At 47.7% G+C, this 16,721-nt stretch overlaps 1 protein-coding gene and 1 long non-coding RNA gene across 2 annotated transcripts in view; one reads left to right on the top strand and one right to left on the bottom strand.

The window, feature by feature from the left end:
* Positions 1-11,623: 11,623 nt before the first annotated feature.
* Positions 11,624-13,861, top strand: LOC141371753 (uncharacterized). Its single transcript, XR_012376961.1, has 2 exons — positions 11,624-12,526; positions 13,093-13,861. It is a non-coding gene; the product is annotated as an uncharacterized lncRNA (long non-coding RNA).
* Positions 13,766-16,721, bottom strand: part of S100A7 (S100 calcium binding protein A7) — an 18,299-nt gene continuing 15,343 nt past the window's right edge. Inside the window, 3 exon segments of the mRNA XM_025858783.2 lie at positions 13,766-13,826; positions 13,828-13,928; positions 15,192-15,513. Coding sequence (XP_025714568.1) covers positions 13,766-13,826; positions 13,828-13,928; positions 15,192-15,332 — 303 coding nt within the window. The 5' untranslated portion in view covers positions 15,333-15,513.

The following is a 16,721-nucleotide window of genomic DNA, read 5'->3' as shown; positions in this document are numbered from 1 at the left end:
CTCCCTGCTCAGTGGAGAGCCTGCTTCTCCCTCTCCCACTCCCCCTGCTTGTGTTCCCTCTCACGCTGTCTCTCTCTCTGTCAAATAAATAGATAAAATCTTGAAAAATAGTAATAATAATGAAGAAGAAGAGGAAGGAGAAGGCGACATACAAATAGCCAACAGGTATATGAAAACGTGTTCAGCTTCATTTACCACCAGGGAAATATAAATCAAAACCACAAAGATATAGCATCTCGTACCTGTTAGAGTGGCTATATTCAGAAAGACAATAAGTAACAAATGTTGGCAAGGATGTGGAGAAAAGTGAATACTTGTGTACTGTTGGTGGGAATGTAAATTGGTAAAGCATTATGGAAAATAGTTTGGAAGTTCCTCAAAAAATTAAAAATAGAACTACCTGATGATCCCGCAATCCCACTTCTGGATATACACCCAAAAGAAATGAAATAGGGATCTCAAAAAATAATCACTCCTCTGTTCCTTTCAACATTATTTAATAATAGCCAATATATGGAAACAACCTAAATGCCCATTGAAGAACGACTGGATAAAGAAAATGTGGCATGTATATTCAATGGAATATTATTACCCAGAAAAGAAGGAAATCCTGCCATTTTCAACATGGGTGAACCTAGAGGACATTATGCTAAGTGAAATAAGGCAGACACAGAAAGACAAATACTGTATGATCTCACTATATATGGAATCTAAAGAAGTTAGAAATAGTAGAAAAGCAGTTACCAGGGGCTGGAGGGAGGGGGAAATAGGGAAATGTTGGTCAAGGGATATAAAGTTTCAGCTATGCAAAATGCATAAATTCTGAAGATCTAATGTAAAACAATGTGATTATAGTTAATACTTTATTGTATACTTGAAATTTGTTAAGGGAGTAGGTCATAAGTGTTCTCAACACATAAAAAATGTAATTATATAGGGTGACTAATATGTTAATTAGCTTGATTGTGGTCATTATTTCACAATGTATTATGTATATCAAATCATCAAACTGTACACCTTAAATATATACAGTTCTTAACTGTCAAATATTTCTCAACTTAAAAGAAGAACAACACCCTATCTCCTAGAAGATTATAGTCTGGAGGTGGAAGCAGACACCTAGACAAAACTCTAGGTAGTGTGCTTAGAAAAGAGCCCCAGGCTTATTGCCAAACAGACATCCCCACAGTCACCAGGGCACAGTCCTAGCCTTCACCACTGTCCAATTGTGAAGACCAGTCATTGAAAGCAACACCTGGCAGTGGCAACAAGCCACTACAGCAAAAGGCTCACTCTCTAGTTAGCTTGAGAAAGACTCACTCAAAATTGGCCCTGAAGCCCAAGACCTCAAGAGAATATTAGGTTGGGGTGGTGGGGTGTGGATTTCAAACAAAAAGTAAAGAAATATGGCCACTTTGACACCAAAGATAATGAATCAGGTTATAATGGTTAAATATTGAGGCTCCATTTGGGATTTTTACCAGTTCTCCTCAGTGTTTATCTACTTTCTATTTTATAGATCCATTTTATCTTTACAGTTAGAACCAACCAATATTGTAGTCAATGACCTCACTGGTTTCTGGAACTACCAGTGATGCTCTATGCTTGAGAGGGGTTACTAGATGCTTTAGAATCCTTAGGGAGGATGTTTGAGATGAAAGGGAAAGAGTGACATTATTGCATTTTCTGAGTAACCTAATTTCCTTGCCATGTAGAAGATTAGAAGAGTATCAGGGTACGGTGAATGCCTGGGCTGCTTCTGTAGGATTGGGAGGCTTTTGGAAACTGAGAAGATTACTAAATATATAGAAATAACTAAACAAGCACTTCCTCTGTGTGGAGCACAGACTTCACACCTACCGGTTCATCTCACCTGTGTACGGATTGCTGATAAAGAGCCCAAGGGACAACTTAAGGAACATGCTCAAGGCAACATAGCTACTGAATGCAGAGGCACAATTCATACCTAGTCTGGCTCCACGGCACCTGTTTCTTTTCTCTTTTTTTAACAGCTTTATTGAGATACCATTGATATATAAAAATTACATATATTTAAGGTATACAACTTGAAGGTTTGATACAAATGTACATTGTGAAATGATCACCACAATCGAGCCAATTAACATATCCATCACTTCACATCATTACCCTTGTGTGTGTGTTTGTGTTGGGAAGATTTAAGATTTATCCTTTTAGCAGATGACAGGTATACAATACAGTTTTGTTAACTATCATCACCATGTTGTGCATTAACTGTGTTATCTCGCCTCTGAATAACAGAGGATCCGGCTGGGGGAGGAGTCCTGCAGTTTGAAAAAATTGCTGATACAAGGGCATACTCAGGTGGGAGCCAGCCTGATATGTTCAAGAGACGGAAGGAAGACAGCCAGAATAATGTAAATTAAGGGCACAGAGCGAGAGAGGTAGGAGGTGAGGTTACTTATGTGAGGGAAGCAGAGGCCAGACCAAGAAAGACTTTGCAAATTTGGAGTTTACTCTAAATGGGGTGGGAAGCTAATAAAAGATACACCATGTTCATGGACCAGAAGAGTCTGCTATTGCAAAGCTGTCATTTCTCCCAAAAGCTACCCATAGATTCGGTTTACTCCCTATCAAAATCATAGTCGGGACTTTTGTAGAAATTGACAAGCTAATTCTAAAAAGTATATGGAATTCAAGAGGCTAAGAATGGCATAGACAATTATGAAGAAGAGTTAGAGGATTCACAGGAGTAGATGATAGGGTGTATTACAACAGCTACCACAGGGGCTGAAGGGAGGCCTCAGAGAAAGAGCAACACACCCCAGAGCCAGAACCTGCCAATCATTACGCAGCTTAGCATCCCACCACCCACTAAACAAGGTGCTCAAATCTCTGGTCTTCAGTGGATGCCCCAAGTTCTAGTCAGAACAGAACCAGAGTCCTGGGAGACCTCACCTCTGCACTCAGGGGCTGATATCAAGGGTGCAGTGGTGTCCAAGGCTCCATATGAACGGGACATAATGTCAGGGACCTGCTCTGCCCAGACCTCCATATGAAAAGGTCACTGGACTGCACTGGTTTTAACAGGAAGCAAACAGGCAGCAGCACCCTCCTCTCACTCCAATCCCTGGATACAAAATTTCAAGATGGAAGAGAGAGAGAGAAGAATGACTGGTTGGAGAACAGAGGCTCTGGCAGCAGATGACTTCTGGATTCTCTCAGTAGATGAGCTGAAAGCAACGGGGCTTTGGCACTGGACGTTATCAGCCTGAGCGAAAGCACTTGAAGGAGAGGATAGCCTTCGGTTTGGGCACAAAACACAGAAAAAAAAGGCAACCTATGGAATAGGAGCAGATATTTGCAAATGACATATCTGATAAAGGGTTATTAGCCAAAATATATAAAAAACTTACACTACTCAACACCCAAAAAACAAATAATCCAATTTAAAAATACGCAGAAGAAATAAACAGACATTTCTCCAGAGAAGACCTCCAGATGGCCAACAGACACGTGAAAACATGCTGAGCACCACTCATCATCAGGGAAATGCAGATCCAAACTACAATGAGCGATCACCTCATACCTGTCAGAATGGCTAAAATCAAAAACACAAGAAATAACAAGTGTTGGCAAGGAAGTGGAGAGAAAGGAACCTTCATGCACTGTTGGTGGGGTGCAGCCACTCTGTAAAACAGTATGGAGTTTCCTCAAAAAGTTAAAAATAGAACTACCCTACGATCTAGTAATCACACTATTGGGTATTTACCCAAAGAACACAAAGACACTAATTCAAAGGGATACATGCACCCCGATGTTTATAGCAGCATTATCTACAATAGCCAAATAATGGAAGCAGCCCAAGTGTCCATCAACTGATGAAAAGATAAAGAAGGTGTGGTATATATAAACAATGGAATATTACTCAGCCATCAAAAAGAAGGAGATCTTGCCATTTGCAACGACATGGATGGAGGTAGAGGATATTATGCTAAATGAAATAAGTCTGTCAGAGAAAGACAAAGACCATATGATTTCACTCATATGTGGAATTCAAGAAACAAAACAAATGGGCAAAGGGGGAGAAAAGAGAGAGGGGGCAAACCAAGAAACAGACTCTTAACTACAGAGAACACAGTCACGGTTACCAGAGGGGAGGGGGTGGGGAGATGGGGGGAAATAGGTGAAAGGGACTAAGGGGAACACTTGGCATGAAGAGCACCTGGTGATGTATAGAAGTGCTGAATCACTATACTGTACACTCGGAAACTCACACAACACTGGATGTTAACTATACTGGAACTAAAATTAAATTAAAATCTCAAAAAACAGAATAAAGAAAACACACCAAAAAACAAAAAACATAACCAATCGGTTTTTACTCTATCCCATGCCACCCCACCCCCATCGGCCAGAGTGAATGACTCAGAGGTCTCTGTTCCTTGGAGCTGGGAGATAACAGAAAATCCATCATTGGTTTCTGCTCCCAGTGCCTGGCACGAGATCTTGAAACCCTTATAATTTCCTGGGTGATGAGAGCACTAGGAACATCTTTTGTTCTAATATTTGGTCTTTGACCCAGTCCCTGACATGGTGCTCTTGAAACCCTTGTGATTTCCTGGGTGACAGGAGTGCCTTTTTTGTTCTAATGAGGCAAATCTGGGCGGGCGTTTGGATGGCTCCCAGGTGGGGGCTGGTCACCAGTAAGACCAAGTGTTGATTAGAAGCTTGAAACTTTCACTCTCCATCCCCATCCTCCAGACAGGGGAGAGAGCCTGGAAATGGAGTTAATGAACCGTCAAGCCTATGTGAAGAAGCCCCTGTAAAATCAAAAAAATATGCGGTGCAGGAGCTTCCAGGTTGGTGGACAGTGAGAGGTATTGGGACAGGGCCGTGCCCGGACAGAGCAAGGAAACGCCACGCCCCTTCCCACAAACTTCACCCTACACATCTCTTCCATCTGGATTTTCATCTGTAGCTTTATCATTCCCTTTAATAAAGGGCAAATGTAAGGGTTTCCCTGAGTTTTGTGAGCTGCTCTAGCAAATTAATCAAACCCAAAGGTGTAAGGGTTCAGGGGAAACTCAGATTTGTAGCCGAGTCAGACAGAAATTGTGAGTAACCCAGGGTCTTACTGCTTGTGACTGGCATCCAAAGTGGAGGTGGGAGCAGTCTGGTGGGACTGAACCTTTAACCTGTGGGATCTGATTCTGTCTCCAAGTCAGTAGTGTCAGAATTGAGTTAAATTGTAAGACACCCAGCTGGTGTCATGGAGAACTGCTTGGTGTGGTGTAAACCCCACACACTTGGTGACCAGAAGTGTCAGAGGCGCAGTGTTCTGTGTGAGTGTGGTAGTCGTGAGAGAGTAAAGGAGATGAGCAGAAAACGGACCACAGTGGAAGAACTGGGGCTTCCAACTCAGGAGGCAGGATTGTGGGTTTTACCAGTTTAGCTCACCTGAGAAGGAATGTCAGGAGAATCAAAAACTATAGTTTTAGGGGTGCATTTCACTTGGCATTATGATTTCTATTGTGTTACTTCTACTCTTAGGGGTGCATGAAGAGAAGCTACCAGAAGCAGCAGCTTCTGGTAAGTCTAAAGGGGAAAATTGGGGGGTGCCTGCATGCCTCCGTCGGTTAAGCATCTGCCTTCGGCTCAGGTTGTGATCTCCAGGTCCTGGGATCGAGCCCCACGTCGGGCTCCCTGCTCAGCGGAGAGTTTGCTTCTCCTTCTCCCTCTGCCCCTCCCCCTGCTTGTGCTCTCTCTGTCTCTCTCTCTCTCCCAAATGAATAAAATCTTTTTTAGAAGATAAAAATAAAAATAAATAAAGGGGAAAATTTTTGTTGCAGACAGAAAAGACACGTTAAGCCAACAAACCTTTCCCTGACCCACAAATCACCATGGATTACTGACTAATAATGATTCTTTTTTTTTTTAAAGATTTTATTTATTTATTTGAGAGGGAGAGAATGAGAGACAGAGAGCATGAGAGGGAAGAGGGTCGGAGGGAGAAGCAGACTCCCTGCTGAGCAGAGAGCCCGATGCGGGACTCGATCCCGGGACTCCAGGATCATGACCTGAGCCGAAGGCAGTCGCTTAACCGACTGAGCCACCCAGGTGCCCACTAATAATGATTCTTAACATCTCTACCCGTCCTTCCGTTTTACAGAGCGTGCTCACATACATCACCTCACTTAATGCTCATAACAACCCTGGGAAATAAGAGCTATTGTCCCTATTTTACATCTAAGGTAACTGGAGCTTAACGGGTAGGTGATGTGAGCGTATTCGTAACAATGTACAAACCCCTTTATCTGTGGTTTCAGCTTCCCTAGTTTTAGTTACCCACTGTCAACCACATTCACACAACTTTTATTACAGCCTATTGTCATAATTGTTCTATTTCATTGTTAGTTATTCTTGTTAATGTCTTACTAATTTCTAAATTAGTATAAATTCATGACTAATTTATAAATTAAGCTTTACCATAGGTAGGTATAGGGAAATACTATCATGTATGTGTATCTGTGGTTTCAGGCATCCACTGTGGGTCTTGGGCCATATCCCCCATGAATAAGTGGGGGCTACTCAGTAATAAGTAAATGTCATTGCTATTCCAGAAACTGGTCATCTGACCCCTATCCTGGATGCAGTCTAACACCTGTTGGAGTTGAGAAGTAGGCCCTGCTGGATGCTGGGGGAGGTGGGAAATGCTTAGCCGCCTGACTGTGTTGGTGAGCTGGGGCCCTCAAGCAAACAGGGTCATGGGTCCTGCCCACTCCTGCCCTACTGCTGGCCATGCCCCTTTAAACTCCTCCTCACACCGGTTGATGGGAAGGGGCTGGGGTTGGGGGGGTGGGATCCTCCTTCACCATCTTCTCCAAGCCAGATTTGTCCATGACATCTGAATCTCGGGGGCTTATGAAGTAGGCTGAATGGCCCTCAACATCTTCTCACTTCACTGTTTCTCTTCTTTGTTTTCCAATAAAGCGGCAGAAAGGAAGATGATCACCCAGCTTTACCTTCCCACGTGTGAGACTGGGGAACTGGCCCAGGCTGGGATGGTGTGAGGGCAGAGCCACGGAGGGGGCAGTGGGCAGGGCTGAATGGCTCTGAGTGGATTGGGTATTCCTTAGGTCCAGGTAAAGTTCAGGGAGGGGAATAAAGTTCTGAGGAGAGGGTGGGGAAAGTTCTGGAGATTCCAAGGGCTGGGAGGAGATGTGTGGGCAGAAGTGGGTGGGCTGTGCAGGGTAGTGTGAAGTCATAGAGTTTGATGGACCTTGATTTAAGGTGCAGGGAAAGATAGCCGTCAGACCTTATGTCTGTTAGTACTGAGAGCAGGGCTAACACTCCCCATCACAAACACTGCCAGAAAGAAAGGCACGGAGTCCTGTGTCCCTGAGTATGACAGAAAGAAGAGAGCAGAGCCCCGTCAGTGTGGAGCTGCCACAGGCCAACAGTCACCTCCCAAGGGGAAGCCTTCACCCACCACATTCTGTGTGACCTCCCAGGTCTCTGGGCTCAGGTCTGCCGTGGGCTCCCAGAAAAGCACCAAAGAGCTCAGTCAATCCTGCATGTTTATAATATTCCCTGGCCCCCAGCCTCGGGCCCCCCTTTATTTTGGACACCTCCTGAGGCCCAGCCAGAGGAGCCCTCCGGAGCCCGTTGAAGTTGAGGCTAGTTGCTGTCAGGTTCATGGGATGCAAGGGAAGCCAGAGGATAATGAAGCATTTGCTCTTGGGACTTGCAGGCTAGACTGTCCTTTTCCAGACCTAGGTAGGGTGAGGCCAGAATAGGGATGAATAGGAGTCCCAGGGCTGAGACAAAGGGAATATTACAAACATGCAGGGATCGGCTGTGAGTCCCCCAGGTGTCTCTCTGAGCATCTTGAAGAGATCAGAGCCCAGAAAGCCAGGGGATGCCACAAACCACGGATTAACTAGGATCAAGGGCTGAAAAGACAGAGAAGGTTCTGGAAATCCTACACTTGGATCTGTCCTCAGTTGCCTGTAAAGACATTCTCCCCAGTAGTTTTGTGAATCTCTCGGGATGTCACAGAGCCATCAAAAGCTGGGACAGAAACAACGTGAGAGATTATCTAGTCCAGCCCCTCAGAGGATGCTGAGGCTTGGAGGAAGAAAAGAAATGACTGCCTCCTGACTCCTAGCCCAGGGTGCTCCCCTGGAGAGAGCAGAGGGCAAAGCCGGGGCACCACGCCTTTAATCTGGAAGAAGCAAAGCAGCCAATGGGGAACCACCAGACCCTGAGGAAGAGGCAGGGAGGAGGGGACACATGAGAGGTGCGCATGGGGTGAAGAACAGTCCCTTTTATGGTTCTCTCACATCTAGGCCTGTCCCACCGACTGCCCATGTGACACTGCTCTGGGTGGGGACTCACACCCAGGGCTCTGCCCGACCCAGGCCCCTCTGGGAGCTCTGTGGGGCTGGACTAGCAGATGCTGACAAAGGGAAGGTACAAGGCTGCTGTGCCCCAGGAAATAGAGCATTTGGGGATTTGCAGGTGGAACCAGAGTCTTTGATTACATATCCAGTGAGTCATTTGACTTTCATTCATTGTCAATAGTGTAAGAGTTGCTGCCTATATGCCAGGTGGTATGCTAAAAGTTTTGAATGCATTTATCCCATTTAATCCTCAGGAAAAAACCTGTGTGGTAGGTATCATTATCCCAGTTCACAGACGGGGAGCCAAGGGCTTGGATAAATTTCCCAAGAGTACCCTCCTGGTAAATGGCAAAGCCAGGATTTGGCTTACCCTCCTGGTAAATGGCAAACCCAAGTCCGGCTGACTTTGAAGGCCAGCTCCCAGCACTCTGCAGGACACTCAAGTCTGTCCATCACGAAGCTGAGCGAGCGGGGTCACCCCCAGGCCTGCCCCCACAGGGGCCCACCATCGAGGCAGATGCTATGCACACAGCTGTGTGGCCAAGAAGGTGACAGCAAAGCAACCAGGGCTGTGACAAGGGCATGGCCCAGGGACCTCAGTCCTTGCTGCTCTGTAGACTCCAACGGCCCAAGCAGCGGGGGGGCTCCCGTGGTCTCTGAAGCCATGGCCCTCACACTCCTGTCAGTCACAGGCTGCGCCGCAGGAGACAGCTATGAGAGAAGCCCTTGTGCGTTCTGAGGAAAACCACTTTGACTGGAAGCATCTTGTCAGATCCTCCCTAGAGGCCCAGAAAGGCAACTGGTGTATCTACCTCACTCTATAGCTAAAAAAAACAGGGTCCAAGAGTCAGGTTGGCTTGGCCAAAGTCACAGAGCTAGGGAGCAGCCGACTCAGGGTCTGGCCCAGGAGTGCCAACTCTCAATGAGCACCCTTATTGCTGGGGCACACAGCCCCACAGGGTTCTGGATCATGACAGGAGAAAGAGTCTCCTGGTCGCCACTGGGAACTGCAGAGTCACTGGGTTCATTCTACCTGCTCTGTGCTACAAATCATCCCCATGCGTAAGCGGAGCCCGGATTATTCAGTGAGCACCCACCCAAGCACCCTGGAGCTCCTCAGAACTGCTTCTCGTGCCTCCCTAGGGACCTTTCTATTCCCCTGAAACTGCTCTTCCCGGCTCCCAGGGTCTATCAGGGGCACTGGGGGAATCTGTGATATCAAGGCTTCCTGGCTCTACTCTTCTTCCAGCTGCCCCCCAGCACACACGTGCACACACACACACACCGTCTGTCTCACGCGAATGTACACATGCACACAAACACACCCTGAATATATCTGCACTTTGTTCTTTGGAAACATCTCTGCGTCCTCTGCACAGCCTCCCATCCACCCTCCTCCGGTCAGACCCTCCTTCTATGGGGTTTCCAAATGACTTTATTCCAAGATATTTTCTGCAAACAAAATTGTATGCAGGAGCCAGAGATATTGTTAACCTTAAAAATACAAATCTAAAAAGTAAAAATAAAAAAACAAAATATATTTCACCAGCAAAAGATGGGCTTATCTGGGATTAGCAGAGGTGGCAATCATGGACAAGCAAGCTACAGCAAAACCCAAGGCAGGTCTGCAGAATTAAGAAGAGAACTGCCCTATTATACAAGAAATGGGGGGGGGGGGTGTTGGGAGGGACCCTTGTAAAAAGTCCACGTAAAATAGTGGCTTCTCATTGGCAGGGCTGTGGCAACCTCTCGGTGGCCGGGCTGTGACAGCCTCTCGGTGGCCGGGCTGTGGCAGCCTCTCGGTGGCTGGGCTATGACAGTCTCTCACTGGCTGGGCTGTGACAGCCTCTCAGTGGCCGGGCTGTGACAGCCTCTCACTGGCTGGGCTGTGGCAGCCTCTCGGTGGCCGGGCTGTGGCAGGGTTGGGGGGAGAGGGAGTTGGAAAACTTCCTCATCCTGTAGGGATAATGAAGTAGTATCTACCTACAAGGTGCAACTGACCAGGAGTGCTGGGTGTCAGAGGTCCCCCTGCCGGCCTCCTGACTCCATTCTGAAGGAGATTTCTGTTTATTAATTTTCACAATATCAAACTGTAAAAAACAGAGGTGCTTTGGGAAAGGGTGGGAATGAAGCCAACCGCAGCAGCCCCCAAAGCTCCTCCAAACACCCTGCTTAAAGCAGACCCCAGCCCCAGGCTGCCGTGGGCTTTATTACCTCTGTGCCTCATCAGTAAAAAGCAGTGACAATAGTAGCATGTAGCTCCTCTGGTGTCGTGAAAATTACGGTTTATGTATCATTAAAGATTATCTTGTTAAAGAACAGAAGTTCAGTCAAGTAAATTTGAAGATCTAATTGGCTTTATTAAGGGATTCATGAATCAAGCAGCAGTTGAACAAAACGGAAGGTTTTTAAAGGCAGGAGGTGGGGCAAGGAAGTCCTTAGGGAAAGAAAAGAAAAGATTATCTCAAGCCAGATTATCTTGGGTGGGGGGAAGGTTAGGGTTTGGGTGACAGGAGTACCTTTTGTTCTAATGAGGCAAATCTGGGTGGGCACTTGGATGGCTCCCAGGTAGGGGCTGGTCACCTGTAAGACCAAGTGCTGATTAGAAGCTTGAAACTTTTACTCTCCACCAACCACATGGTCAGTCAACCATAGAGTCCCAATAAAAATTCTGGACACTCAAGACTTGGTTGAGTTTCCCTTGTAGGCAAAGCACATTGTCCAAGTGTATTGCCACACATCATTGCCTGGAGAGTAACAGTCTCCACGACTCCAGGGGAAGCCCCATGCTTGGACCTTTCCTGAGCTCTGCTCTATATGACTCTTCCTACTTGGATGATTGTAATCCATTTCCTTTCCCTGTAATAAACAATAACCATGAGTATAACAGCTTCCAGTGAGTTCTATGAGTCCTTCCACTGAATTATCAAAGTTCAGGGTAGTCTCAGAGATCCACAAACTTGCAGCTGGCATCAGAAGTGAGGGAAGTCTTGTGAATTGTGCTCCTTCTTTTTTTTTTTAAAAGATTTTATTTATTTATTTGATAGAGAGAGACACAGCGAGAGAGGGAACACAAGCAGGGGGAGTGGGAGAGGGAGAAGCAGGCTTCCGGCTGAGCAGGGAGCCTGCTTCTCCCACTCCCCCTGTTTATATTCCCTCTCTCACTGTCTCTCTCTCTCTCTCTCTCTCTCTGTCAAATAAATAAATAAAATCTTTAAAAAAAAAAAAAAGAAGGCTGAAATCAGCCACCCAGTGGAAAGGTACTATGCTTTGCCCATTTTTCACCCCTGGGCCAGTTCTCAGATCCAGAAACCATCAATTGAAATAGAGACCTGGCCACATAAAGAAAGACCCTATAACACCACAGCAAGCAGATATAGTAATGATTCCCCCTGTCTTTTCCCAAAGGAACCCGTGACCATTTATTTCCACCTGAGCACTTAGGACTCCCTGTGCCAGTACTCCAGTAGGAAAAATAGGCATAACTTTATTAGAAGGATAATTGATCCTGATCGCAGGGCAGGGTAGACGCTTTTTGGCCCTCAGGTTATCCACTGGGGTATCTGTTGTTATTCCTGTGTCCAGTTTTAAATGTAAATAGGTAAATAACAGCAACCAAAACCTGATAAGGGCATGGGAGCCAGGAGCCCTCATCCCTTAGAAATGACAGTCAGGATCACCCCACCAGGCAAGCCACCTAAACTAGCAGAAGGGCTGGTCACTGGGAAAGAAATTTGGAGAGAAGAGAAAGATGATGAGCATCACCGGTGACCCCAGTGACAACGATAGCAGGGAAAGCTGTAGTAGTAAACCCTCCTCAGAAATCACAGCTGACTGGAACCAGACAGGCTGTCCTACATGGGAGGCACTTGCCGTGAAAACCAGACGGATCTGAGCGGGCGCAAGGGGAGGACCGAAGCAGATGCTGGGGTGCCTCACCCACTCTCAGCAAGGCAGGCGGGGGAACACCTGGTTCCAGGTGCTATTACCGGGTCTGGGTGCCCATAGCCCAGCTTCCATCAGTGTTGGCTGCTAACAGGACACAATTGCCCCTTCCCCTAAGATTTGCTCTTGCTCCAAAGGAGCCTCCAGGACCAGGAGCGCCTAGAAGGCTGTGCATCCCCTGAACTGGCCTGCAGTTGGTAAGTAACTGACACGGGGGTACAAAAGCTGGACCTCTTTGCCTCAAGGGGGGACAACTCTAGGGCTCCATTTGTGCCCAGATCTCCCCCTGCGATCAAGCTGAAGCTGAGCTCACGTCTTTCTGTAGCTTCTTCCCATCCCATGCTGCCCCTTCACTTCCCTCAATAAATCACTCACATGAGAGCCCCACCTTAGTCTCTACTTCTGGGAAATCTGGCCCCAGACTGGGAACTCACTCTGTATATGTGACCTGGTAAGATAGGAAGGGCAATGTGAGTCAAGTGTCTGCTCCCTCTGTGGGTCAAGAAGAGGTGAGAGTCTAGTAAAGAAAGGAAGACATCTGATGGCAGCAGGACATGAGCCTCAAGGACGGGGTGAGGTGTGAAGAATAACGAGGAAATGGGTTGAGAACGAATAGTGGCTCTGTCCCTGGCTTGAGGTTTTGAAGGGCTTAAAACTGGGAAGAATTAGCAAGTCCCAACAGAGAGGCCACAAGAAAATGGGTGTTTTTCTGGAAAGGAGCAGCCACTGCACTGCTTTCATTTCTACCTCTTTTCCTCCACAGCACCTGACTCGGGAACAAGCATCACCGACTGTCTGCTGCCTGCCTGTTCCTCTGGTGAATGAGTGTAGCCCCCACGCATCAGTGACCACCCCAAACGTGGAGACCTGTACCAAGCAGACTTGTTACTAGTTTCCTGTGTGTCATGAAGACCCCCCATTAGCCCTCCTGTGCATCCCCAACACCAAGCTGGATGTGCAGCACTTAGCAAAGCACATTGGAGAGCAAGATGACAGTGTCTGCTCACATTGATCCAAACATGCAGAAGCAAGAGCACATGGCAGGGCTCTGGCCACAGCAGCGAGGTCTAGTGCTCAGGCCCCTGCTGTCCGTCCCACTCATGAAAGTAGTCTAGGGAACAAGCAGGAGTTGTAGTCTGCACGCTCAACAAGCTGGGCAGAACACATGGTTCCAGAGCAGGAGAGCACGCATGAATCCCGAGATCCAACAGAAAACGGTGACCCGAGCAGGTCTCAGGGCACTGGAGGGAGCACTCTGGGACTAGGCATCTGCTGCAAAGAGGCTCTAGAGGGAAATCTACAACGCAGGTAACCAGCCGTTGTCTACCCTAAGATACACACAGCCAGAGAAACTTGCATTTTCTGATGGAAGTTTCTGGGGGAAATGGGCACTTTATTGTTTCCTGGGGTCTCTGGAGGCCTCAGGCAGGGCTGGGTCACCAGCTTCCCCCAGAAGAGGAGGCTGCTCCGTGGCTCTGTTTGTGGAAGTCGTGGCTATTTCCCCCAGCAAGATAAAAACTTGGAAAACTCAATCTTCTTATCCCCATTCTTGCCCCTTTTCTCAAAGGTATTGGCCCAGTAATCTGTGCGCTTTTTGTCCTGTGGGCAGGAGAAAATGAGACAAATCCCGTTGCACCCGTGAGATTTGGGCCAGGAGATATAGGAAGAGAGGCGCCCTGCTGTGGCGACCTGGCAAGAGCGTGTGGAGGAGAGGGGCACTGTAAGCAGAGCCACCATCCTGGGGCTGTTGCCTGATGAGCAACCCCCGGTGGGCACCCCTGGGATTCTGAGCAGCCTGGGCCACCAGCCACACTGGTGAGGGGGTGAGGGGACCTTCACCAGCCCCAGGCCCCGCCCTGTCCCTCTTTACGTGCACTGTCCACACTCTCCCCCAGGGCCCAGTGCAGGCTGACCTTGGTTTCCTTATGTTTCTACTCCCCTCCCATTTGACTCCTTTCCCATCCAAACTTGTAAGTTCTGGGTTCCCTCTCCTCAGGGCCCAGCTGTCTGTTAGATTTTGCTCATAGGTTCCATGCATTCTAATAGCACAATAAAACCCTGTGTAGACTAAGCTTCGCCTAATGTAAAGGGTTGTGCTCATATAACAAAGTTATGATTTCCACTGAGTTCCATCTTGATGAGGCTCCACTTGAACCAGAAGAATGAGTCTACTGGAGGGAGGAATTATGTTTGCCAGGAGGACTATCTGCTACCCCTGAAATCACAGTGGTTCAACAGATCATCTACTGGGATCCCTTCATATCTATACCCCATGTTGCTATTTTTAAATTATTTCCACTTACATATCCTCATTTATTCTCATTTATTCCTTAGATCAGAAAAAAGGGAATATCAGAGAGTGTGAGTAATTTGTCCAGAGTCACACAGCAGAGAAGCCCCAGCAGCAGGCTTCTGATTCCAAGCTCCAGACACCTTCTTCTACATGTTCTGTCTCCCCAAAGGGCTGGCCCTGCCTGGGGCTGGAAGGGAGTAATCAATGAGGCAGAATCAGGCTCAGGAATACCCAATAACAAAAAGTGAAACAAGAATCCTCAAATAGGGCGCCTGGGTGGCTCAGTTGGTTAAGCAACTGCCTTCAGGTCAGGTCATGATCCTGGAGTCCCGGGATTGAGTCCCACATCGGGCTCCCTGCTCGGCGAGAAGCCTGCTTCTCCCTCTGACCCTCCCCCCTCTCGTGTACTCTCTCTCTCTCATTCTCGCTCTCTGAAATAAATAAATCTTTAAAAAAAAAAAGAATCCTCAAATATGTCAGAACCCATGGGACTTGCCCACCCATCACAGCCCCCTCCACACACACATTAAAGCCTCTCCCTGCCCCAGACAAGCCAGACCCCGACTCACACAGGCATTGAGGAACTTGGGGAAATTCTCCTGGAGCATCTTCAGCAAGGCTGACTTGTCCATGGTGTCATGGTGCCTGGTGTAGTTGTGAAATAGTTCGATGATGCCCACCACGAACTTCTCAGCTTGTGTGCTGCTCATCTTGGCAGAAAGAAAAACTCTGACCCTTTTTTCCTTCCCTGGGTGAGGAAGGTCTCTATGTTTAGGACGAATGGATGGGAACAAGGGAGAAAGTGAAGAAGGCCCAGGTGGAGCAGAAGAAACTATTTCTCTGTGTGGTGGGACATGTGGCTGGGCCACACAGGTCAGGGTCCAAGAGGAGCTGAAAGAGAACATTGAAGTCCAGCTGTGGGTAGGGCCACAGACTGGAGAAGCAGGGATGTAGGGGTCAACCACCTGAAAAGGTGGGGCCCTGAGCGAAACACAGCATTTGGATGACCTCACACTTCCAACAGCACCAAATCCATCTTTTCCAGCATCAACGTCAGGGTGAGAGTCATGGGGGAGAACAGTACCACTGTTGATCGGTCTTGGACAGATCCTGGGCTGCTTTGGGAATAAGACCCCCTGGAGGCCCACCATGACCTGCATGAAATGGGCTGTGGGGGCTATGAAGGTGAGTGTGAGCAGAGGAACACAGTGCTGTCCTGAGCCCCAGTGGAGGTCTTCCTGGACCATCCCCAGGACCAAGAAAGAGGGACTATGGAAGAGAATCAGTCTCAGATTTAAAATGAACAGAAAAACTCTGGTTTCTCTTCAGATCGCATAAATCTTTCGCCTTTTACTAAAATGAACAGAAAGACCTGCCCAGGTTCTTAGGTGGAATGTGAAAGAATGGTGTCCTAGATATCGTCTATTATTGAGGATGACCTGCCCTTTGACCTTCCTACTGTCTGGACCTCCCGAAGGCTAGACCATGTTTAAATAAAGAGAAGGTCTGACTTCTTGAATCAGGTTCTCCTGCCAACAGTCAGAGGTCTGGGCTGGACGGGACCCCAAGCCAGAGAAATTGGACAGTGCAGCCTTCACATTCCAGAATTACCAAAGCACCAAGGAAATAACCTTGGCTCATACAGGTGAGTATCTAATACAAACTGCCATCACCTCCTGATGTGGGAGAAAGCTGTTATGTCACGAAGGAATGGTCCAAGACAGAAGCTGAGCCCTGTACCCAGACAGTCCCTGGGCTGGAGTGGAAGTGTGAAGGCTTTATTCATGCAGGGGCAGGACATCTCACCAAGGCAATGGGGAGTGGAGGTCTCGGGCCTGAGGTTAGGAGAACCTTCATGGCTTTGGCAGGGGCACCCACTCTTCCCCAAAATTGGGATGCAGAGTGGATCTCCAGCAACCCAGGGCATGGCAGGCAGGTAAACCAAGAGAGGAAGGAAGACAAGGAGGAGAGGGAGTCATGTCCTCAGTTCCCACTGGGGATATCTCCACAAAAGTTGTCACAGAGGAGCCAGGGGAGTGTTTGGTCCAGCTGCCTTGTGCAGACAAAGACCTCAAGCCGGGGGGGGGGGGGGGGGGGGG

This window comes from Callorhinus ursinus, unplaced genomic scaffold (assembly GCF_003265705.2).
Source record: "Callorhinus ursinus isolate GAN/ISIS: 27379988/994484 unplaced genomic scaffold, GSC_fseal_2.0 scaffold92, whole genome shotgun sequence".
Taxonomy (NCBI): Eukaryota; Metazoa; Chordata; class Mammalia; order Carnivora; family Otariidae; genus Callorhinus; species Callorhinus ursinus.
The sequence above is the reverse complement of the archived record's forward strand: the minus strand, read 5'-3'. Positions and strand labels throughout refer to the sequence as shown.